The sequence below is a fragment of the Dreissena polymorpha genome, chromosome 2 (assembly GCF_020536995.1).
Source record: "Dreissena polymorpha isolate Duluth1 chromosome 2, UMN_Dpol_1.0, whole genome shotgun sequence".
Classification (NCBI taxonomy): Eukaryota; Metazoa; Mollusca; class Bivalvia; order Myida; family Dreissenidae; genus Dreissena; species Dreissena polymorpha.
This window is the reverse complement of record NC_068356.1, coordinates 58,190,296-58,215,858: the sequence shown is the minus strand read 5'-3', so window position 1 is coordinate 58,215,858 and position 25,563 is coordinate 58,190,296. Positions and strand designations below refer to the sequence as shown.

At 35.8% G+C, this 25,563-nt stretch overlaps 1 protein-coding gene across 4 annotated transcripts; it reads left to right on the top strand.

Moving 5' to 3' along the window:
• The first annotated feature begins 11 nt into the window (after positions 1-11).
• On the top strand, positions 12-23,401 carry LOC127867162 (MYCBP-associated protein-like). Of its 4 annotated transcripts, none has more exons than XM_052408202.1 (22): positions 12-149; positions 466-564; positions 776-913; positions 3,589-3,752; positions 5,096-5,196; positions 6,623-6,678; positions 7,096-7,205; positions 8,145-8,240; positions 8,902-8,971; positions 9,670-9,829; positions 10,905-10,990; positions 11,898-12,007; positions 12,615-12,832; positions 14,750-15,317; positions 15,683-15,755; positions 16,146-16,333; positions 16,745-16,900; positions 17,925-18,080; positions 18,526-18,779; positions 19,562-19,703; positions 20,733-20,900; positions 23,309-23,401. In XM_052408202.1, the coding sequence occupies exons 2-22, from the start codon at positions 489-491 to the stop codon at positions 23,366-23,368; spliced, it is 3,150 nt and encodes a 1,049-aa protein (XP_052264162.1). In that variant the 5' UTR covers positions 12-149; positions 466-488; the 3' UTR covers positions 23,369-23,401. The 4 variants fall into 4 exon arrangements, 3 of the variants coding, with proteins under 3 accessions (XP_052264162.1, XP_052264164.1, XP_052264163.1); XM_052408203.1 differs by having other exon boundaries at positions 131-278; XR_008043341.1 differs by lacking the exon at positions 23,309-23,401 and having other exon boundaries at positions 18,526-18,623; positions 19,563-19,703; positions 20,733-20,873.
• The last annotated feature ends 2,162 nt before the right edge of the window (positions 23,402-25,563 follow it).

Genomic DNA, 25,563 nt, shown 5'->3' with positions numbered 1-25,563 from the left:
CAAGCTATCTTGAACAATTTCAAATATAAAATAACCAGTCACTATTGTGACGTTTCCGCGGGAAACAGAAACGAAAGTAGAATTATTGCGTAAGGTTTATGGTCATTTAATTGGAATCATTGAAGTCTAAAGAAACACACATTCTTAAGGTAAATCTACGTGATAATAAGCTTATGTATGAACATAAATATGTAAATAAATGAAACACTACGAATTCAGTTTCATTAATAGGCGGGTGGTTTCCTTATAACCGAATGAGTGGAATCGGACTGTTGCTAGTGAGTAATGTTTATATATGCTAGCGCTTCCTCTAATGATAAGTTGTTTAATATATCATTAATATGTTTTTGAATGCAGGTTGTTTTTTAAATGCACGTACTATGATGCAAACATGTATAATTCATGGTAATTTTTTGGATTAAACGGTTTATACAAAACAAAAGTTTGCTTTTAATTTCATTCTAGGGGCACTGCTGAAAATTTTGGAAATGACGTCCCGACCAGAGTCCGGGCAGAAGAATTTATCCCCAGCGATTCCGATTGATAAGCAAAGAGAGACCAGCAGTATATTATTCTACTTTTTGATTTTGTTTGTCTGACATTGGAACATATAGGGATAATTATTGCAGAAAATACTTTCAGACATGTAAAAAGACATTGATTTTGAACTATGCCATATTGATGCTAAAACTTAAATAAACCAGGAATAATTAACACAATAATTGCTAGCATATAATAATGAACAAGTTAGAATATAAATCTCTATTGTTTGTAGGGAATGCCATGACTCCAGTCAAAGCTGTGAAGCAAATCATACAAAACAAAGATGGTGGAGAGTTGAATAAGATCCCAAGCTCAAGTTGTGTGAAATCAGGGAAAGGAATGGGATTGGCTATTGGTAAAATTGCTGCAGGTAAGTTGTTTTCACCTTCATTCAGCTAATTTCCTCCTTTTCTTAAGATCTCCATTAGTATTTTGTGAATAATGACCTTGTGTCCCCTCTTTAATAACCTTAAGAGAAAAAGTTCACCCATTTGATAGTTTTTAAACAGTTTTTGCAATACTTTTATGGATCTGTACACAAGTTCGCTTCTCATCTTGAGATTTCCTCAAATTACGTTCTTCATGCATGGCATGATCTGACCTGAAAAAGTGTTTGAGGTGGGAGTTTTGACCTGTATCAAAAGAACATGTTCATAATTTGGCAAAATAACAATAAAAAAATGTCATAGATACTGAAAAGAAGGTTTGCATTATTATATTCACACAAGTAAAAATACAGTCCTGACTGAGAACAATTTTAAGAACATGTATAGATAGATTTATTTCGGCAAGGAATGCATACATGGGCATTTACAACATGTACAAAATACAAAAATATCACATACATGAAGATAAATATACCATGACACCAAGGATAACACAGAAATGAGTAAACCCATATTTCCATTGTGGTCCTTTGTGCTGGTTGCAGGACATAGAGTGGCACTTATAAAAATGGAGAATGCATAACATTTACGGAAGATAGGATCAATGTGGATAAGAATTGATGACTAGAAATGATAACTTAATCCAAAAAAACAAACAATACACATAAAAAGTTACAGATTTTCTACTAAATAAGTTTTTAAAGACGACTTAAAAACAGTCAATCTATCAATCTGTGTTATACTGGAGGGTAAATTGTTCCATAATGAGCATCCCGTGTAACAAAAAGACTTTGACCCAAAACCTTTGACTTTGGGGACAGCAAATGCACCTTTTTGAGTTGACCTGGTCCTGTATGAATGAATAGAGGCCTGCGGAATAAAATGTTCTCCCATATAGTCAGGGGCCAAACCATTTTTAATCTTAAACACATGGCCAAGAACAATCTGGTCTACACGTTTATTGACTGGTAGCCAGTTGAGCAATCGAAAGTGTTCTGGCCCAATATGTGCCCTTGCATCGAGACCTAGGACAAACCGCAATAACTTATTCTGGGTGGTTTGTAGCTTATTTTGTAGCACATTGGTGAGGCTATGGTACTATATAGAGCAAGCAAAATCAAAATGACACTGGATCAAAGAGTAGACATGACAAGAAGTTTCTTGGTTTGCTGGGTGAGATATTCTTTCTTTCTATATAGATATTTTAACCTGAAGTTGGCCTTCTGAATGACTGAACTAGCCATGGTTTCAAAGGACAAACTTTGATCCAATGTAGCCCCTTGGTATTTGATTGAAGATGTAGATTCAATAATGGTAACTTATTATCAACCAACCACTGACTAACCAGATGTAAATCCTCTTTCAATAACCTTTCAATTCAGTTTATATGTTTATATCAGTTTATATCAGTATATATGTTTATGGTTTAATCATTCAAAATTGGAAAAAATAATAATTTGTTTGTAACAGTTTTCTAAATAATTGCACAATTTGAGTATTACTTGCATAGTTTTTGTACGTCTTTTTTCGAAAGCCTGAATGACCTAGTGGTGGTGAGTTACATTTTGCATGCAATGATCCCCAGATTAATATGAAAATCATTGTTCAAACTTTTGAGCTTACCTGAGCTGTTATTGACCGTCTATGTCGTGACTCGTGAGGTGTTCAATCTCAACATTTAGCTGGTTTTAACACAAGAGGCCCTGTTTTTTTTATCTGACTTTGATGACACTTGGTCAGAATGTTTTATGATCTTTATGAAATCTAAGCAGAGTTTAAATCTGGTTAATGTACTTAAAAAACTTAATCACCAAGTGAAATCTTTTGTAAAAACCTTGTTACCACTCTTGAGGCCACGTTTATGACTCATTCTTGACCATACTTTGTCAGAAAGTTTATCTTGATAATATCTAGGCCAAGTTTGAAGCTGGGTCATGTGGGTCCAAATAGTAGGTAACCAGGTCAAATCATAGAAAAACCTTGTCAACTCTGAAAGCGACATGAATCACTCAACCTTACTGAATCTTGGCCAGAATGTTTATCTGGACAATATCTAGGCCAATGAAGAATCTGTCTCTCATTTGTTGAAAAATTAGGTCACTGTGTCATCTTCTAAACCCCATATTACCTCTTTAAAAGCCAGATTTATGATTTAATCTTGATGAAACATAGTTAAGTGGGGCAAAAACAAGGTCAACAAGTCTGGTCTTCAACAATTGATGTATTTGGATCTTAGTTGAGTGCTTTAGAGCAATCATGGCACTCTGGTTTGTCTTGATTTTATAATTATTTTATACTTTTCCAAATAGTATAGCTTTGTTAGTGAAACATTTATTGACATTTTTTTAGGGTAAAAAAATCTGAGGAGAGTGAAAGTCAATAGATTTTGATTTAAAATGAATTTGGACTGTGCTTTGTGAAAATGTGGTTTAATGCATGTGTGTAAAGTGTTGTACCAGATTAGCCTGGGACAAGATTTTCAGCTTTTATGGTATTTTTTTCATTAACAGAAAGTCTTTTCTTGGCAAAAATCCAGTAAAGACAGAAAGTGTCGTCCCTGATTAGCCAGTGCATACTGCACAGGCTAATCTGGAACAAAACTTTTTGCACAAGCATTAAACCCCCTTTTCACAGAGCACAGCTCTTTTATTTCTATTAGCCATGAAGTTTGCTGGACGCATTAAGCGTATCAAGGATGAGTCTCATCCAGAACAAGAAGTGGACGGGAAGAAAAGTTTAACTGTACATCAGACAATTCCGAAAATAGCGATCTGGGACGATGAGTTGGCATCCTTGGAATTGAAGAGGGAAAGAGCCTCTGTGGTAATTCGTTTTAACTTGTTTGGATTTTTTTTCTCAAATTTTCAACAATATTTTAGTCATTTCAAGTCAGTTAAATTAACATAGTCACACTTTTTCTGGGTATGCTTGTGAACATACAAATGCCAATAAGTGACAACTGCCCTCTACTTCAATTTGAAGTAGAGGCAGAATGGCTGTTGAAACATCTGACCAATCACCACAGAAGTTATGTGGCCAGGTCATTTATGCTCTGGTTTTCTACCAACTGAGCTAGCCAACCCATCTATATGGTAAAACAAAAATTTATTAAACTGCCAACCAATAAATGAGCTCCGTTGTGGGAAAAATTGGGCTTAAATCACCTACTTCAAATGTCGTCCCAGATCAGCCTGTTCAGTCTCAACAGTGTAATCAGTAACAACTCTTTCCGCATTCACTGAATTTTTGTTGACCCTTTCCGTGCGGGAACCGAATTTTAAAGGCCTTTGCAAACAGTTTGGATCCCGATGAGACGCCACAGAACGTGGCGTCTCATCAGGATCCAAACTGTTTGCTATTATGATAGTATTCTTTGAAAAAAATAGAAGAAAATGCTAATTTTAGAAATTCTGCAGACGACATTTTAGCAGACGACAAATTTCCCAGCATGCAAAGGGTTAAGAATAGACCTCCTTTAAACAAAACTCCATTGAACCGAATAGTGTCGTCTGTTGGCTTTATCGAACACTGGAAGACACTATTTGAACTGTGTTCTGGGAAAACTGGGCTTAATGCTTGTGCTTAAAGTGTCATCCCAGATTAGCCTATGTATTCTGCACAGGCTAATCAGGGACAATGCTTTTATGGAATTTTATGTTTAAAGAAAGTCTCTATTAAACAAAAATCCAGTCTATGCAGAAAGTGTTCTCCCTCATTAACCTGTACGCACTACACAGGCTTATCTGGGATGACACTTGTAGCGCATGCATTAATACCTGTTCTTCCATACTGTGATTTAAATGGTTTTTGAGATCATGAAATATGTTTGCAAGCTCATATTGAAATGGAATTTTCCACGAATTGCTGTTGAAAATTTACAATTTCAGTTCTTCTTTTCTGCTGCATCACATATTGATAATCTCTTCCTGAAATGAAATGACATTTTGTATTTCTGTAGCGCCTTGTTAAAAAAATATATATTAATCAATATACTTTTGTGAAATGTGTGCTCAATTGTACTGATGTGGATAAAATAAACTTGAAATAATAAACTTGTGGATCAACTTGTGGGTGCTTTATTACTGTTTGGTCAAATGTTAACATTCTTTTCAGACCTCAAACATCAAATGATTATATAATTTGTCATTTCATATTAATCTTTTCAGATTCGCAAAGAAATCAACTTCATTGATTCCAATGTGATTCCCCCTACCCCAGAGATTATTGATGTTTTTGTGAAAAAGACTCGAGTACCAGAACATGCAAAGTAAGTACAGTTGAACTGAACAATTATAACACCTCTTATTCAGAGTTTAAAATATGTTAGTGCAGGTCTACTGACGTAACTGCTTTGTAAACTAACGTCAGCTAAAATAAGTGCCATATAAGTTAAGGTGAGCTAAAATAAGTGCCGTATAAGGTAAGGTGAGCTAAAATAAGTGCCATATAAGTAAAGGTGAGCTAAAATAAGTGCCATATTAGTTAAAGTGAGCTAAAATAAGGGTCATATAAGTAAAGGTGAGCTAAAATAAGTGCCATATAAGTTAAGGTGAGCTAAAATAAGTGCCATATAAGTTAAGGTGAGCTAAAATAAGTGCCATATAAGTTAAGGTGAGCTAAAATAAGTGCCATATAAGTTAAGGTGAGCTAAAATAAGTGCCATATAAGTTAAGGTGAGCTAAAATAAGTGCCATATAAGTTAAGGTAAGCTAAAATAAGTGTCATATTAGTAAAAGTGAGCTAAAATAAGGGTCATATAAGTAAAGGTGAGCTAAAATAAGTGCCATATAAGTTAAAGTGAGTGAAAATAAGTGTCATATACGTAAGTATCGATGAGCTAAAATAAGCGCCATATAAGTCAAGGTGAGCTAAAATAAGTGTCATATAAGTCAAGGTGAGCTAAAATAAGTGCCATATAAGTTAAGGTGTGCTAAAATAAGTGCCATATAAGTTAAGGTGTGCTAAAATAAGTGCCATATAAGTTAAGATGAGATCAAATAAGTGCAATATAAGTTAAAATGAGATCAAATAAGTGCCATATAAGTTAAGGTGAGCTGAAAGAAGCATCATGTATAGTACTTTGAAAACTTTTGTTTGCATATTTGGGTCATGTCTTACTTTTACTGTAATTGAAAATCACTGACTGGATGTTCATCTTGAATATAGAATGCTTCTGTGAGTGGATTGAACCTGTGACCTTACAATCATCACGCATCCCCCATATCCATTAGACCATCACGCATCCCCCATATCCATTAGACCATCACGCATCCCCCATATCCATTTGACCATCACGCATCCCCCATATCCATTAGACCATCACGCATCCCCCATATCCGTTAGACCATCACGCATCCCCCATATCCATTAGACCATCACGCATCCCCCATATCCATTAGACCATCACGCATCCCCCATATCCATTAGACCATCACGCATCCCCCATATCCATTAGACCATCACGCATCCCCCATATCCATTAGACCATTTTCACATAGAATGTTGTGTCAGATGTATGAAAATATGAGACAGGTTCTGGAAAAACTGGGCTTAATGCATGTGCCTAAAGTTCTGTCCCTCAGACTGCACAGGCTAATTTGGGACGGCACTTTATGCACATGAATTCAGCCCTGTTTCCCTAGAACACAACTCATATGTGTAAAAATGACAGGCTTGTATTTGTTGATCTCCAGGCAGATGCAAATTTTCCATGTCCTGAAGCCCTGTGTAGAGCAAGCAGAGTGGAAAGGTGAGTTTTAAGTCTCATGCTTTACATGGTGAGTTTAATGGTAGGGTACCCAGCCATAATCAAAGCGGTTTTGTAATTCATAAGAGCAAGGCTCTGGGAAAATGGAGACTAATGTATGTGCAGTCTGCACAGGCTAATCAGTGACAACTCTTTTCTGTTAAACTTAATTTTCACTAAGAGGAGACTTCCTTTCAACAAAAAATACCATACAAGCGGAAAGTGTTGCAACTTATAATATGGGACAACACTTAACAATTATGCAAGGAGCACAGTTTTTGATAGGTCGGCTTATATATCTTATAATGGTAGCTGACAAAAACAAGAATTATGCTATGTTTACTGTTTGTGGAGTTTATAAAAAATATATATTTCTTAAAAATTATAGAATGTGCAATAAGAACACTTAACAAATTGCAGAATTCAAGGGTCCCCGGTACAACAAACAAGGGGAGATAATCCGGCACAGCATCCTGGGCGACTGGGAGATGTTCCTACAACATGCCAGCGTCAATCAAAAAGGCTTACAAGTGAGCTTATAAGTATAGAATGTTTTATAACCTCAGCACAAAAATAATAGTCTCTAGAGCTTGGTGAGAGAAAGCTGGTTGGCATCCTATGACCCAGATGGGACCACTGGCAAAGATGAGATGATGAGTGCTTGGTGACCTCTTGGCATAAAGTTGCTGTCCTGTGTTGTCTGTAGTTGGGCATTTATATCCACTCTACGTTTTGGGATGTTAGATTAAAACTGAACCTGAGCCCTATTTTGTGGAAGATCTTACAACAAGTTATAGTTAAGACTGCATACTTAGCTAACCATATATATGGATTTCTAACCAAAGTGTTCTTACAATGAAATTCAGAAAAAGTTTGAAAGGAGATTAGTAGAATTATTGAGACTTACCACTGAGGTTGCTGCTTGACGATTATACTTTATCAAAAATTGCAGCATAACTTAAATGTGTCATATTGTGTATGAATAAGAAGTACATGTAGAAAGAGGATTATATATAATTGAAATGTAATTATACAACAATATTTGTAAAAGAATGATTTAGATCAAGGACAATTCTTTTTGTTCCAACTTTCTTATAACCATGTTGGTTGGTAATTTTGTCATTTTGTCATTATATTCAAAGGTATTTTTATGCCCCCAGATCGAATTATCTGGGTATATTGTTTTTAGCCTGTCTGTCATTGTATGTGTGTGTCCGTCCCAAATCTTTAACCTTGCTCATAAAATAAAAACTCTTGGGTGTATGCTGTTTAAACTTTACATGTGCATGCATCTCATTGAGATCTACAATCAGTCATAGTTTGAGGTCACTAGGTCAAAGGTCAAGGTCACTGTGACCTTTACATTCAAAATACAACCTTGTTTCTAAAATAGCTGCCGTGCGGCTTCAAAGCACAGTAGGGGGCATTGTGTTTCACAAACAGAGCTCTTGTTATTTGTATATTTTCAGGTTCTAAAGAGAGAATGTGAAGAAAAAGTGTCAATTTCCGTGAAACCTCTGGAACATTCCATAGGAAACAACCGTGTAACCAAGCCAGTACTAAAGGTGGGATCAGGCCCCAAATTTATTAATTAAGTATCTTTGATCTTCCTTAACTTAAGATTTACTGGTCAGAATATAAAGACAAATATTTTGTGTTCCAGAAAACGGAAACATGGGGTTAAATTTTCTGGAAAATCTATTCAAGAACTAGTTTATTAAGATTTTATAATCTTTAAACATGTTCATACCAAAGTCTTTTTTTATGAAACATTTCGGCAATGCTTTTTTATGTTTAATGAGACCAGAATTCAGAAATGTGCCTGCCTTACAGCTGAGTGAATGAAACTGAACAGCGTTATTTTGAAACTATGCTTCTAGAATCTCTTACAATTTACCGTCGCTCTGAGAAAACAGAGCCAAAGGCATCCTCGTGAAGTGTAATTCCAGAGACACAACTTTCGGCCTAAACTGGATTTTTTAGCAGGGACTTTCTTTAGAGGCAAATTTCCATTAAAGCAGAAAGTGTTGTCCCTAATTAGCCTGTTTGAACTGCTAGGGCCAATCTGTGACAACACTTTAAGCACATGCATTAAGCCCCATTTTCCCAGTGCAAGGCTCAATATCAATTATGTGGACAAAAATTGTGAGCATTTCAGAGCCTTATAGTTTACCAATCCACTAAAAGTAGTGTAAAAACGTATGCAAACAATTTGATAACTTGTAGGAGGAGCTTGCTTTACAGAACTGGACCAATCAAATGAAGACTCGTAGGCGCAACCAGCGCTTTCTTGCCAGTAAGTCATCTAGAGCCTGTCTACTATTATTTCTTCTACAATTTCATATCATGATACAAGCTTGAAAGAAACTCACATTCTTTACACCAATAGTGTGTGTTTCGGATAGTTTTCTGGATTTCATCAGTCTTAAATCATAAGACATATTTATATAATGATGCATTATTGAAGCATAAACACTAAAACCAACAAATTATTATTATTTTTATACTGAAACGACATTATTGTGTTGCCATAATGCTTTTATTCCTGCAAAATTTTCCAGTTCAACCATTGAATGTGGATAACATACATTAAAAAGCAATGGAAAGAAATAAAATCACATGAAAATTTGTATATGTTTTAATAGAAAATCTGTACGGTTATCAGGGAAAATAATTATTTATCTTAACCCTTTCTCACTTAGAAGCAACGTAAATATGGCGATGTGAAAACAGCACAAAACCAGAACAGCCTGTGAGTAACTCGCAGTCTGTTCAGGTTTTATGCTGTTTGCTGCTCATCAGTATCTAAGGTTTGGAGTTGAAGCCTTAAACAAAATTTATCTAGTAAGAAAGCTCTTAAATTGAATATAACTTTGTAAGGCACTGCACATGCGTGAAAATACGTATCTAAGAGGTACAGGGTAATTAAGTGAATTGAAATTGTAAAGTGATTCATCTATAGAAACTAATGAATATCGCTTTTATCATTTATAGGGAAATTGAATTGCCACATAGACCAGCTCCTTATGCATAAGAGTGACCAATACCTGCAGAAGAAGGCATTTGTAGACCAGCTTGAATGCATCTTACACCACAATGAGCCAGACGTTTGCTTCTGGAAACAAGAGGAACAAATTGGCTCTAAGCAGATTGCGTATGATGTGTTACATTATCTAGCTCACTTTAGGTTCAAAACCTTCCAAAGTTGATTTTTTGTCATCACCTTTTGTCCATTTAGTGCTTTTAAGACAAGAGGTCACATTTTTTCCAATTATTTGGTTCAGAAAATGGTTAAATGATTTGACTGACTTTTTGAAACTGGATCATCAGGTTGAAATTCAGGACGTCAAAGTGTGGATAAAGCTTGTAAGAACTCTTTTAGTCACATTTTTACCCTCAAAACACAAATGTTCAATGGAACATTATTACTTAAATAAAAACTAAGTTTGTTTCCTATTACATGAGTAAGCACTGTTAATCCTGGTAACCAAATGATGCAATAACATTTTTTAAACACATGAATTTATTTCTAAAACTAGAATTTCTTACATTAATCATCCCTTGAAGGCATCCAATCAGCATATATACTGTGTATATTCTATCATTTTTATGAAACCCAGTAGGGTGGCATATAGCAATTGAACTGTCCGTCAGTATGTCAGTCTGTCCGTCCGATAAAAACTTTAACGTTGGCCATAACTTTTGCAATATTGAAGATAGCAACTTGATATTTGGCATGCATGTGTATCTCATGAAGCTGCACATTTTGAGTGGTGGAAGTTCAAGGTCAAGGTCATACTTCAAGGTCAAAGGTCAAAAAAAATATTTTATTTCAAAGCAGCGCAATAGGGGACATTGTGTTTCTGACAAACACATCTCTTGTTCATCATGGATTTTGATTTGACTGTTAAATTTCTAACGATTGTTACCAGAATATTTAGGCCTTGGTTTGTGATAAGGGGGTTTAATGCATGTGCGTAAAGTGTCGTCCCAGATAAGCCTGTGCAGTCCACACAGGCTAATCAGGGACAACACTTTCTTCTTTTATGATATTTATTGTTTCAAGAAAGTATCTTCGTAGCAAAAATCAAGTATAGGCGGAAAGTGTCGTTACTGAGTTGCCTGTGCGGACTGCACAGGCTAATCTGGGACAACACTTTACGCACATGCATTAAACCCCCTTTTCACAGAGCTCAGCTCATTTGTAATGGCTTTTACTTCTGTTTCAGTGCCACTCTAACAAGATCAGAGAGAGGTTTCCCTCCATTGTCACCGGTCATGAGTGGCGATGCAGACTCATTCATGTCAGAGAAAGGTTGGTTTGGGTCAGAATTTATCAGTCCTAAAACAAACAGTGATTGTTTCCTCTTCAAAAGCATGCACTTAAAAATGTTCAAATGGGCTTGTAGGAAACAGTGTAGCTCAAGTAGCTGCTGAATAACGCAAAAAAATTAAATCAGATCTTCATGAAAATTGATATTAATATTAATGGGAATAAAATCTCAGCCAAATCAAATAAGAAGCCAGATCCCATTCAGCTCTTTTGAATTATGGCCATTTACTTCTAAGGAAGAGGATCGAAGGTCATAGGTTACTCAACTGAGAAATGAAAGGACCTGAAATGTTTTGATCAGTTTTTGCCATGGTTTAAGAACCATTTGAGAACTAAGCCAATATTTCATTAGAAAAATATTCTTCGCAAGTTTCATGATGATTGAGCAAACAATGTGACCTCTGGAACAAACCCAGATATCATCAAGGCAAATTATCTGAGCAAGTTTCCTAAACATAAGCCTTAGAATTTTGCAGCTATGTTTTTCAACAGACCGGAACCATTTTCTTACTTAATTGATATATCATTAAAGCAAATATTCAGAGAAGGTTTCATGAAGATTTGACACCAATTGTTACTTGTTGAGTGTTTAGATGGTTTCACTATAGCCTCATAAAGAAAGAAAAAGGCCCTACACCCTCAGATACATATTTTCAATGTACCGTCAGGGACATACCGGTAGTGTTCAATGTATGGGATCCATTTTTGTATGCTGCAGAAATACCACGGAGAAAAATGTTCGGATATGGTTTCATCAAGATTGGGCAAAAGATGTGGCTTCTAGAGTGTTAACATGGTAAATGTTGACAATGGACCGACAAATGACATACAAAAGGTGATCACAAGTTCACCATGAATACTTTGTGTAATGTTGTTTCTTAAATTTCAGGAAAGTCATTTAAATTGGAACCAGTCAAACTGGCTGATTCGGAGTACTGCAGACAAGTTCTGGCTGTTGTAGGGCAGCAAGGTGGGAGAATAATGATTGCAAACCAAGAAGTGAGTGTAATTATGTCATTTATATAAGTGTTTAGGTATAATTTTTTCTTCCAGGGGCTTACACCAAAGAGCAGTTTCTGCCTTAAAGGTGTGGGGAAATCATTATGTTGACATCTTTACACTATTTCCCATATTACATCATGTTCCTTTCATATGAATGCTGGAGCCTTAAAGCAATTAAGTCACACTCTTTGAAACGGCTTTAATATGGGACGACACTTCATGCACATGCATTTAACCCCCTTTTAACAGAGCACAGCCCAATTCTTCATCCTTTCTAACCTCTTTACCATTATATGTAACCTGGCCTTTCCCCATGTGATTGTTTAGCTCAGATGTTAATTTCCCCAGTTTTCAATAGTGGTCTATAGAGTTATAAATGTTATGTTTCTATATTTTTATTTACAATACTTGCAAGATGAAACAAGCACAAAAAGAAAATATTTTCAAATATAGGAACAGGGGTACCCCATATTTTCAAATGCAAGCACAGGGGTATTTGTGTGCTTAATAGCCTTCGTCATCAGCCTGTATACAACTACATGCATTCTTTTTCAGGACATTTCTGACAGATTTAGTGAATATTTTGATGTATTTACTTTGTCAGCTTTTCAAGCAGCTAGAGATACTTGGGCATTCCATTATACTGAATACAAACCAGACAAATGAGGCTGATGGCAAGGGGGAGCATTCAGGCTTTTCAAAGGGAGGCAATTTGAGAGAAGTGGAGTATCTCTTGCCAGACAAATGTGATGCAAATGAAACACCACATGACCTCTACATGAAATTGAAAAACTCCTGGATGGAGGGCCAGCCCAAAGAAAGGTTATATTTAAATTATTAATTAATGCATATCAATTGACACAGATTTGTCAGTTTTTAGGATTTGTTTGTTTTTTTGCCATTCCGGACAATATATTTCCCCATAGGGCGCCCCCCCCATGTATTTTAAACGGACGCTCATCCGTATGTTTTATTAAACATTAATGCAGAGTAGTTGCCGTTGGTAAAATTGCCTTCAATTGGGAGTCGCAATGGGGAAATCAAAGATACCTAAAAATAGGTCTGGTAAAACAATGAAAATAATCAGTAATTTTCACTGTTTGAAACAGTGAAATATCAGTTTCAATTCACTGATATTTCTATGTATAGAAAAGCATTAAATAAAAACCAATATTGTTAGCTGTTTATGATTTTTGAAAACAGAAACAAAACAAAATATTGTAGAAGTGCAATCACTCATCTTCTGTTTATAGCTCATGTTAATTAAATTTTATCTCAGCGATTATAAAATTATGTGTGAATTTTTGTATCTTTTATTTAAAAGTATAATAAAAATGGATCTTGTTTATTTTTCGCTTAGGCTACACAATTTAAAGAAGTTAATACAAATTATGCTTATACATGTATCTGAGAAGTTAATTCAATAAAAAGTCAAATAGTGAATTCCAATTTTTAGAACACCTGTCACGAAGTGACATGGTGAGCTTATGTGACAGTGTGATGTCCAGCGTCTGTTGTGCGTGTGTGCGTCCGTCCGTCAACAATTTGTTTGTGTAGACAGTAGAGGTCACAGTTTTCATCCAATCTTTATGAAATTTAGTCAGAATGTTAATCTTGATGAAATCTGGGTTGGGATTGTATTTGGGTCATCTGGGGTAAAAAACTAGGTCAAATAATAGAAAAACCTTGTGTAGACAATAGAGGTAAAACTTTTCATCCAATCTTTATGAAATTTGGTCAGAATGTTTATCTTGATGAAATCTGGGTTGGGTTTGTATTTGGGTCATCTGGGGTCAAAAACTAGGTCACTAGGTCAAATAATAGAAAAACCTTGTGTAGACAATAGAGGTCACAGTTTTCATCCAATCTTTATGAACTTTGGTCAGAATGTTTATCTTGATGAAATCTGGGTTGGGATTGTATTTGGGTCATCTGGGGTCATAAACTAGGTCACTAGGTCAAATAATAGAAAAACCTTGTGTAGACAATAGAGGTCACAGTTTTCATCCAATCTTTATGAAATTTGGTCAGAATGTTTATCTTGATAAAAGCTGGATTGGGATTGTATTTGGGTCATCTGGGGTCAGAAACTAGGTCACTAGGTCAAATCATAGAAAAACCTTGTGTAGACAATAGAGGTCACAGTTTACATCTAAACTTAATTAACTTTGGCAAGAATGTTAATATTGATGAAACTTGAGTTGGGATTGTATTTTGGTCATCTGGGGTCAAAAACTAGGTCACTAGGTCAAATCATAGAAAAACTGTAGACAATAAAGGTCATAGTTTTCTACTGTTCTTAATGAAATATGGTCAGAATATTTATCTTGATAATATCTGAATTTGGATCGTATATGGGTCATCTGGGGTCAAAAAATAGGTCACCAGGCCAATTCTAGTAAAACCTTGTATAGATGAAAGAGGTCACAGTTTTCATCACGTCTTAATGAAATTTTGTAAGAATGTATTACTTGATGAAATCTGGCTTGGGATTGTATATGGGTCTGATAGAATTTAAGTAAATGTAGCAAGGTTAGTCAAGTGAGCGATTCAGGGCCATCATGGCCCTCTTGTTTCATGTTATGCCATCCCTAAAGAAGTAATTGTTGTTTAATTAACTTTAATAAAAATATCAGAAGAAAATGAAAATCAAATCAAATATGTGTTTGCATATATCATTATTCTTTAAACATTCTATACATTGTAATCAAAAATTTAAATGTCACTTCATACTTCCAGTATGAAAGGACCAGCCCTTTGTATTGGTGGAACCATCTTGACCTATAGAGGTAACCATAGCAACAAAAGTGACACTTCTCCCAAAGACAAAATCATATTTGAGAGGAGTGTATTCTTCAGCGACAATGTCACACATTTCAAGTCATTTGAGCACAGCAACAAACAGAGGTATAAAATAGCCAGGCCCATTATAATTCAAAAAGATGTGACAGGTTTCCATAGCAACCAAAATGCAAGTGCAACAGGGTTGTTTAGCAACAAGAGTGCGAGTGGCTCTGGACTTACTGGCTACCAAAATGCAAGTAAATCAGGTTTCCAGAACAACCAAAATGCAATTGACTCTGAATTCCCCAGCAACCGTAGTTCACGTTTATCAGGTAACACAATGGGTGTTGAACTAGTAATGAACGAATGTGTTGATGGAAAGCAGAACCAATGTTCTCAAGGTCAAGATGATGCAGTTGCTAAGGAAACCATTATCATGATGACAGGAAAAGTTGGGAAGGTCCTCAGGGCTCATGCTGTGATTGAAAACGTAGGATCAACAGCTGTCAAATTCAACTGGCTGGTAAGATTGTTGTTTGTGTTTTGGTGATATGTTTTTATAAACAGTTTTATAAACAAATTGCTAAACTGCTTTTTCTTACTCCCAAACTTTTAAGATAGCTTGCTCTATTCTTTATGTTTATCCTCTTTTGTTATTTTTTTTCTTATTGATTTGCTCACTAACTTAATTCTTGCTTATTTATTCATTATTCAATTTCTAACTTCCACGCTTCTTTACTCTTTTTTTATTTCTTCCTTACACCTCTTCATTCTTTATATTCTCTCTTTCTTGCTTCTTTACTATACTTTTCTCTTCATGCATCTTCATTTTGTTTCTGTTCTCCTGTTACACCTCTTTACTCGAGTCTTTCTACACTATCTTGCTAGAAAGCTCACCAGCCTGTCAACTTTGGTGTCACCCGGAAACAGAGAAGGCCTTTCTATTTTAATGACAATGATGGTGGGTTATGATTTTGTTCTAAAATGAAACATACTGGATTTACTGGGACAAGATTGCAGTTGCACAAAAAAATAGACTTTGCAGAAGTTGCAATATAGTTTTTCCTGTCTATCCATTTGTAGATGGATTTTTTTTCATGATTTTATATTTTTAACAGTTAACTGTAAAGTCAAATGCTTATTTAAAACTGTTCTATGGCCCTTTATTGGCCATCCCTATCCGTTATTGACAAACAGATCAGTTTAGAGTTTTAAATATAAAGGATCTACAAAACTGCTCAATTATTATTGCAAACTCTAACAAAATATGTTTACAATTTAGCAGTTATTGTTTTAAAATTCAAATAGCTGTAAATAAATCATTGTACACCTGCTGTCAATTTTTTGCTAGGTGTCATTCTTCCAAGGGACAAAATCTACGTGCCCATGCTTTTCAAAACCGTGGAACCTGGGATTTTCACAGAGACGTGGCTACTTAAAACGATCCCTGAATTAGAACTTGGAGCAAAAATCAAGTTTATGTTCAAAGTTGTCGTGTCAGACGATAAGCCCTACCAGCAAGATATTTTGGATGTTGAGGTAATGGTTTTAGCTCACCTGAGCACAAATAAAACTATGATAATGTAAAGATTATTTAGATGGTAAGAAAGTACTTTATTGCTTCTCTTGACTTCCCTCTGGAGTGGGACTTCATTTTGTGTGGTTTATTAAAACTTTATTAAGTGATTAAATTGGAACTTAATAGTATCATTGCTGTGATGTATTAATGTGTTTGAAATGAACTTGCTAATGGCCAGTGACCCACACATTTCAGAGTTATGTGCCATGTAACAGAACTAACAAAGAGCTACAGGATGATAAGTCACCTTAGTTACAAGGCTTTACTTAATTCCACTGTGCTCAGATACAGGATTTATTCATATGGTTTTATTTGTGATAGTTTTACAATGATAAATCAGTGAATATCATGTCTTTACTTTTGCCTTGTAGAACATCATTTCCAAACGACAAATCCAAACGATCTGTCTAAATATAGCCCAGAAAATCATCAATGACGCCATTTTGAAAGGTTCCTTTAGTGGGACAATCAGGGAACGAATCTCTCTCCACAGTTGTGAGGAGCTTTTTGAGCTTAGAAATCCTGGTGTAAGTATAGTACCCCAGTAGGCATTGCCATAGATTTCAAAATGGCATCTTTTTATGCATAAGCAATTTGCTTCTAACTTCAACATGTGTTTTACAAGTTTGATAGCCAATATTGTCCGTTCTTGTTAAAAGTAGGGATATGTATGATGCACAAGTATAAGTATATTCTATTCCAGTAAGTGCCTAATTATATACCTATTTGTTTATCTAAATAGATCCAGGATTTGCCATTTTAACGCCTCCCTAGTTAAAAATTACTTTTCATCCCAAATCCAAAACATCACATTTCCATTTTATAATCAAAAACAAAAAACAAAACTCATGCGCTCAATGATTTAGCCGCTAAAAACTTGATGTCCACGGGAAATGATGGGTATATATTGCAAGTAAATTTCAATATGAATGACAAATGTGGAAGTGTCAATTGTCAATAGCAGCTTGAAAACTCTGTAATTGGATATATATCATATTTTTATTACCCAAACGGGAACATCAGCCTATTCAGGCCCATTTAGTAATTTTGTAAAACATCTTCCATCCATTGGTCTGTCACGTCATGCGAGGTATAATTATATATTATATTAAACAACATTTACTTTTTTGAATCACAACGCTGAGAAGAATAAGTGCTGAGTAATAAAAACATTCCTTTTTCTTCAGTATTTACCAAGTCTCTATAAGTAGTTCAAAACAAGCGAATACACATCTAAGATGTCATTCTGTGACAGTAGAGTGGGGTATACTAGAAACTGCCTATCTGTTTCCTAGAAACTGCCCATCTGTTTCATAGAGACCGCCCATATGTTTTAACGAAGAGGATTTAAACTTGCATATGTATTTTATATGAAGTTGTGCATCTACAAAAAGTAGTAATTTGTTATAATTTCTTACATTATTATTTCCACTTGTAGCATATCACAACATGCAGCCTGGGGAGGGGAGGGAGGGGCTGAGGTTATTTTGTGACTAGTTCTAGAAATTATCCTCCGGATGTTTATTTCAGTTAAACTGTTTTTTTTTTCAGCTAAACCATCATGGGACAAGCGTGTCTACCCTGCAGATGATGTATAAGACTGCAATGGAAAGTTTGAAGCCAAGGGAGACTACCTATGCAAGCAGTCATAAAAGGGAAGCCACCCACAATGTTCCCCTGGTATTGTCAGTGGCCAAACTTCGGAAGGTAAACAAGCAGATAGAATACCAAAGAAATGTTGGAAAAATGTGCAGGATGCTGCTTAAAAGCTAGACCAGTCCGGTTTTGGTCTAATAATGTGCTAACCACAAGAAAGCTCTGCTTTTTGCAATTAATTTTTCCCTAGTATTGTTATCCCCCGCCAAAGGCAAAGAGATATAGAATCTGTCTGTCGGTCATTCTGTCACAAAATTCATTTTTGGCGGAGATGTCAATTAAATGAATTGACTTGTTACAATCAAGGACAGCAGTGAAGACAAAACAACATAATACTCACTGATTGTTGGATTCAAAATAAATTTGGCATGATTTTAATTACTGGCAGTAAATCAAAAGAATAACAATCATTTATTAAATTATACTTATGCGCAATAAGCAATTATTTTCCACCTGAGTTGTTTTAAAGCAACATATAATTCTAAGTGTTTTTCAGCTGCTGTTAAAAATGCCAACCAATGCTAGCAGCAAGGAACCAGTTGTTCCAGAGGTGATGAACAAGGGTGCCAATTCTGTCGGGACATCCATACCAGGAAGTAACCTTCTGAAAGAATTAGTTCTGACACAAGAGGATATAAATTTTCAACGAAAAGAGGACCTTCTTCTTGTTCTGTATCAAGAGATAGGCATCCTGAGTTTCAGACCTTTAAAGCCTCTTGCTTCAGACACACAGATGCGTATTCTTTTAGTGTAAGTGCAAAAATATTTAGTTGACGCGCCTTAATGACACATTTAAAGGTCACAGTGGTGTAGTGGATATGATGTCCGCCAAGCGATCGCGAGGACATGGGTTGGATCACCACTGTGGGAGCGTTCTTCATATTTCCCCCATAGACACCAAGTTCTGGTTCTAGTCCCAGGGAACGGACTCGAGAGTGTTTCAAATAAGCCATAGGCTTTCTATGCAATGGAGCTAAAATAAATAGGTTTAAACTAAACTGAATGACACATGTTATGGGAAAATGGGTCTTATACCTGTGGCATCCAAAGTACCTACAGACAAGCTATGTATCTGTGCAATCTGGCCAGAAGCTACCCATTTTGCTAAGAAGATAACGAAATCTCTTCTGGCTTTATATTGGACAGTGTAGGGTCTGACCTGATTGCCCTCGTGCAGTCATCTGCCAAACTAGAAGAACAAAGTTCTCTTTTCTGTTGCACAAATATGTATGGCATAATCCAAATATTTTTTGCATTATGGTTATAAAACATTTATTATTAAACAACTCAATGTAGTTCTTATGTGTTCTTAATAAAAATCGCAGCCCTTGTACACTATTTTAAATCTTTAGTGACAACACATTTATTTCAAGAGATAGCTTGAGGCTGACATCTATCATTTGGAAGGAGAAACAACATATGTAAATGTATTGTACATTAGCACGGAACATTTGGGATTTCTCAATAGTTTAACATTTCTTATGGAAAGCTTTTGTTGATTCTTTAATTCAATCCTGTTTTCATTGTTGCAGGTCTTTACTTCTCCAGTCTGCAGTAGACACCATGGTTACACAGGCAACCATTCTAGCAGGCACACTGGAATTGAACCCAAAGGAGAGAGTTAAGAACAAAGTGGAAACTGACAAAAAGAAACAATCTAAGGATAAAGCCAAGGTTGGTTTCCTTTGATGCAACAAAAGATTAGAGATATTGATTAACGCTCAACAATGTGTGAAGCTCTGAGCATTACATGAAACCATCGGTCTGAGTTGATTTAAGGTTACATACCAGTTTTGAAAGCACTTGTTTTGTTTGGTCATACTGTCCTCTCCTTACATGTATGTTAACTTACTTTGAAATTATGAAAAAACTTTATAATTATGCATTTTGTCAACTAAAGTTTGCTTTACTGTTAATTGAGAGCTCGTTGGTTTCTTATAGAAAAATGCTTTAAATTATAATCAATATTCACTTGGAACAACACATAGCAAGATTTCAAATGAAAACAATCATATCACTACAAGTTGAACTACAGAACAAATAAAGACAGAATTTTGCAATGTTAGGCAGTGTATTTTTATAAAATCTCTAAGCTGATATTGGCCAGATACAAAAAGCAACACAAACAGTTAAAAAGGTATTTTACAAATACATGTATTAAGCACAAGTGTTCATGGTGTCATTATGAATATGGCAAACTTCATAAAACATATAATTTCCAGCCCAAAATGCAGAGTCTTAGCAATAATATTGTATTATTTATTTTAAAATGGCCCTGCACAGTTATGATAAACAGAAAGAAATTGTTTTGAAACAGAAATGGGAAAATATGGAGCATGAAAGCTCACCGTTTATGACTCTCCAGAGCACATTGTGCTCATGTTGATAATCTAGGTCAATAGGTCAAATTAAGAAAAAGCTTTGTATCACTCTTCAAGTCATATTTCAACTCGAATTCATGAACCTTACACTCAACATTTGTTCTTATGATATCTAAGCCAAGTTTAAAAATAAAAGTGTGCCTAGAAATTAAATATTTATGTTTCATAATGAACTTTTATTATTCTTGAATCCACCATCTCAGAATATGTTAGGTCTTTTGAGTTTCATGTATATGACTTTATTCTATGAATCAAGTTGCATTTAAACAAGCTATAAACTATTCAGGAATAAAATGGTAATAACTAATCTCTAAATATGCAGACAAACAAGGACAGGAAAGGCGGCAAAGAGACATCACCCCCTGCCACCAGTGCCGCGCCCAGGGAGGAAACCTACTTTTTTTCTGCAGCTTACAAAATGAGAACGTCTTCGGATGAAACCAAGGATGAGGCTCTGTTGGCGAAATATGATGAGAAAGTTTATTGTGCAGTAAGTGGTAGTCCTATATATTTAATGCTGTTCCCCCCATCATGATTTCATAGTGGGCGTTTTTGTAGCTCAACGGTGAAGTGCAAATTGTTACATTTTGGGAAAACATTTTGTCAGTCATGTGTTGTCAGTTGTCAGATGTATGTTAACATTTTATTCAAACCACATCTCCTCAAAACCACTGGGCAGATAACTAAATAGGAAAGATCTTTGGGTGAGCCTCTTTCAAATTTGTTCAAATTGTTCCAATCCACTGCTTATAAATCTGGGTCTCTAGATATAACAATAGATAATAGTGAAACAAATCTTGTAAATCTCTTGAGACCTTTGGGTCAGTATTATATCACAATTATATTTTGTAAAGTCACACGATTAACATAGACTTTTGTAGTAAATTACATAGAAAATCTTCTCTGAAAAATTAAATGCTAGAGCTTTGATGTTTTATATATGACATCAGATACAGGCCTTGTACAAAGTTTGTGCAAATCATGTCCAAGGGGTGGACATTGACAACGCCTCTGTAGCCACATGAATAATATATACTGATATAGTAAAAAAAACTCGAAAAATCTTCAGTGAAACTGCAAGGATCAGTGGTTTAATAATTTGTTTGTAACATCATAGGGTATTCATATGCTAAGTGCAGGGCTTTTTGTCCTTTGGTGAGAATGGCCGTTTTTGACAATTTTGGTAAATTCGCGACTCAAATTTTCACAATTTTAGGAAGTATGTTACTAAAATTTCCACAATTTCAAGAGGTTTGCTACTCTAAGTTTTGCAATTTTAGAAAGTTTGCGACTCATTTTTTCACAATTTTGAACAGTTCTCTACTCATTTTTAGCTCACCTAAGCACAACGTGCTCATGGTGAGCTTTTGTGATCGCCTTTTGTCCGTCGTCCGTTGTCCGTCATGCGTTGTCCGTTGTGTGACATCAACATTTTCCCTGTTTACTCTCTAGAGGCCACATTTATTGTCCAATCTTCATGAAATTTGGTCAGAAGATTGGTTTCAATGATATCTTGGATGAGTTTGAAAATGGTTATGTTTGCTTGAAAAGCATGGCTGCCAAGGGGCGGGGCATTTTTCCTTATATGGTTATATATGGCTTTAGTAAAATCTTGTTAACACTCTAGAGGCCACATTTATTGTCTGATCTTCATGAAACTTGGTCAGACGATTCATCCCAATAATATCTTGGACGAGTTCGAAAATGATGCCGGTTGGTTGAAAAACATGGCCGCCAATGGGCGGGGCATTTATCCTTATATGGCTTTAGTAAAACCTTGTTAACACTCTAGAGGCCACATTTATATTCAGATCTTCATGAAACTTGCTCAGAAGATTTGTCCCACTGATATCTTTGATGAGTTGAAAAATGGTAACCTTTGCTTGAAAAACATGGCTGCCAACACTGCGGGGAATCACGTGATCACAAAAGTACATCGTACGTACAAAATGGCGGCAAAAACTCTCGCTTAATGACGAAAATCAAGGTATATTCTCATATTTTATAATATCAAAATTAATGATAACTATGCGCAAAGTACCCGCTTAGTCTCCTTATGTACTATGGTAATTGTCGTTTTTCTTAGATTTCTGTAGTTTTCTAAAACATTCAGACACAATAAACAATGAAAAATGAACATCGTCTGAACATACTTTATTTTGACGCGTTTGCTTTTCAAGATGACAAACAACAAATAAATAGAACAGTTTGTGCTTTCTAACATGCTTAGAATATTTCGTTTACATAATATATTATTTAAAACTCTAGAGGCCACATGTATTGTCCAATCTTCATGAAATTTGGTCAGAAGATTTATCCCGATAATATCTTGGATGAGTTCAAAAATGATGCCGGTTGGTTGAAAAAACATGGCTGCCAGGGGGCGGGGCATTTTTCCTTATATGGCTATAGTAAAACCTTGTTAACACTCTAGAGGCCACATTTATTTTCCGATCTTCGTGAAACTTGGTCAGAAGATTTGTCACAATAATATCTTGTTATCTCAGTTGAGCGACTTTGGGCCTTTCAGACCCTCTTGTTTTCACAAAATGGGAGGTCAAAGCCACTCCACAAAATCAGGAAAAAGCCTTGAAGTGTCTTCAAATCATGCTCCTTTGGTCAAAACTGGCAACATGGGTCACACGATTTATATAAACTAATATTGTTAATAAATCTTAAAATCTTTTTCTATAGATTATCATGTGTAATAAGGTTTTTAAGTAAGCGTGTAACCATGCGAATTCCACAACGTTTTATTTTTAAGGAATCAAAGAAGTCTTCTGTCAAATGTTAATTTCGAATTATCGTTAATCCGAAGTTTTTTTAACGGTCCCCACGACTTCGAAATAACGGTGTTGAAGTGTACATTTAATTTACCATTCAATTCCCAATTTTCAGACATACTGGATTCTTCAGCAGACCATTGGAGATGTCTTCGACCTTCTTGAAGCTTTGTAGTAAACAAAGGCGTGAAATAAAAGTGCAACTCAATGTGTTTAAGTTCGAATAATTTCCATATGCCTTGTGGTCATATTCCTTTGACATAATGTTTGTGTGTTCAACTATGAAATTAGCTGAAATGTCTTTATTGCATTAAAAGTCTAAAGGTTTATTGAGACACACTCACAGGTCAGTTTCCTAGGCAAAACTTGGTGTCTTTAGAAATTATCTTGAGAATGCCGCCAGACTAAGTACCAGGTAATTAAAAGAGGGGCATGCAGATCTCTAGGCTGACAATTGATCTACTGTTAGACAACCTATTCCATGGCCTTCTTTCAAGAAGTGGGGGTATATTGATTTGCACCAGTCCGTCTGATGTTAGGTCTGTACATAATTTTGTATGCCCACCTTAGGTCTGTACATAATTTTGTATGCCCACCTTCGAAGAAGAGGGGGTATATTGCTTTGCACATGTCGGTCTGTCGGTCCGTCCACCAGGTGGTTTCCAGATGATAACTCAAGAACGCATGGGGCTAGGATCATGAAACTTCATAGGTACATTGATCATGACTCGCAGATGACCCCTATTGATTTGAGGTCACTAGGTCAAAGGTCAAGGTCACAGTGACCGAAGTAGTAAAATGGTTTCCGGATGATAACTCAAGAACGCCTACGCCTAGGATCATAAAACTTCATAGGTAGATTGATCATGACTCACAGATGATCCCTATTGATTTTGAGGTCACTAGGTCAAAGGTCAAGGTCACGGTGACCTGAAATAGTAAAATGGTTTCTGGATGATAACTCAAGAACGCATACGCCTAAGATCATGAAACTTCATCATTAGGTAGATCATGACTCGCAGATGACCCCTATTGATTTTGAGGTCACCAGGTCAAAGGTCAAGGTCACGGTGACCCGAATTAGTAAAATGGTTTCCGGATGATAACTCAAGAATGCATACGCCTAGGATCATGAAACTTCATAGTTAGATTGATCATGACTCGCAGATGACCCCTATTGATTTTGAGGTCACAAGGTCAAGGTCACGGTTACCCGAAATAGTAAAATGATTTTCGGATGATAACTGAAGAACGCATACTCCTAGGATTATGAAACTTCATAGGTAGATTGATCATGACTTACAGATGACCCCTATTGATTTTGAGGTCACTAGGTCAAAGGTCAAGGTCACGTGGACCCGAAATCGTAAAATAGTTTTCGGATGATAACTCAAGATAACATATGCCTAGGATCATGAAACTTCATGGGTAGATTGATCATGAGTTGCAGATGATCCCTATTGATTTAGAAGTCACTAGGTCAAAGGTCACGGTGACCCGAAACAGTAAAATTGTTTTCAGATGATAACTCAGGAACGCATATGCCTAGGATCATGAAACTTCATGGGTAGATTGATCATGACTCGCAGATGACCCCTATTGATTTTGAGGTCACTAGGTCAAGGTCAATGTGACCTGAAATAGTTAAATGTTTTCCGGATGATAACTCAAGAACGCTTACGCCTAGGATCATGAAACTTCATAGGTACATTGATCATGACTCGCAGATGACCCATATTGATTTTCAGGTCAAAGGTCAAGGTCACGGCGACCCGAAACAGTTAAATTGCTTCCGGATGATAACTCAAGAAAGCTTTTGCCAAGGATCATGACACTTCATAGGTACATTTATCATGACTCGCAGATGACCCCCATTGATTTCCAGGTCACTAGGTCAAAGGTCAAGGCTTTACAGTGACAAAAAACGTATTCACACAATGGCTGCCACTACAACGGACAGCACATATGGGGGGCATGCATGTTTTACAAACAGCCCTTGTATAATTTTAATATTAAAACAATCAAAGGTGATCAAATCGTTTACATGTTATATAATTTTAATATTAAAACAATCAAAGGGTTGTTATATCTTATAGATATTAACGATTTATCGGTCGTTCTACAATAGCACGCGTTCTACATCCGATTTTGTAAGAATCAATACAGTGTGTAACCTTAATGTCTAGTTCTAATAAGCTTTTTCAGGGCAGGGTCAAGACATTCTTCGTGCGTTTTAACTGGCGTTTAGACAGAGTGGTCAGGTCTTAGTGGACGAGAAATAACCGACACATTCATTAAACAATCTTAAACCAAGAAATTCTTTAAATGTTAACCATATAAGCAGAATCCAAAATATTCGTTAAAAGTACT

Bases quoted from the DNA above. Each gene is read 5' to 3' on its own strand.
- LOC127867162 (XM_052408202.1), top strand. From the start codon at position 489: ATGACGTCCCGACCAGAGTCCGGGCAGAAGAATTTATCCCCAGCGATT. The intron at 12,008-12,614 runs GTGAGTGTAATT...TTACTTTGTCAG, and splicing joins TAATGATTGCAAACCAAGAA to CTTTTCAAGCAGCTAGAGAT. The intron at 18,780-19,561 runs GTAAGTGCAAAA...TCATTGTTGCAG, and splicing joins CAGATGCGTATTCTTTTAGT to GTCTTTACTTCTCCAGTCTG.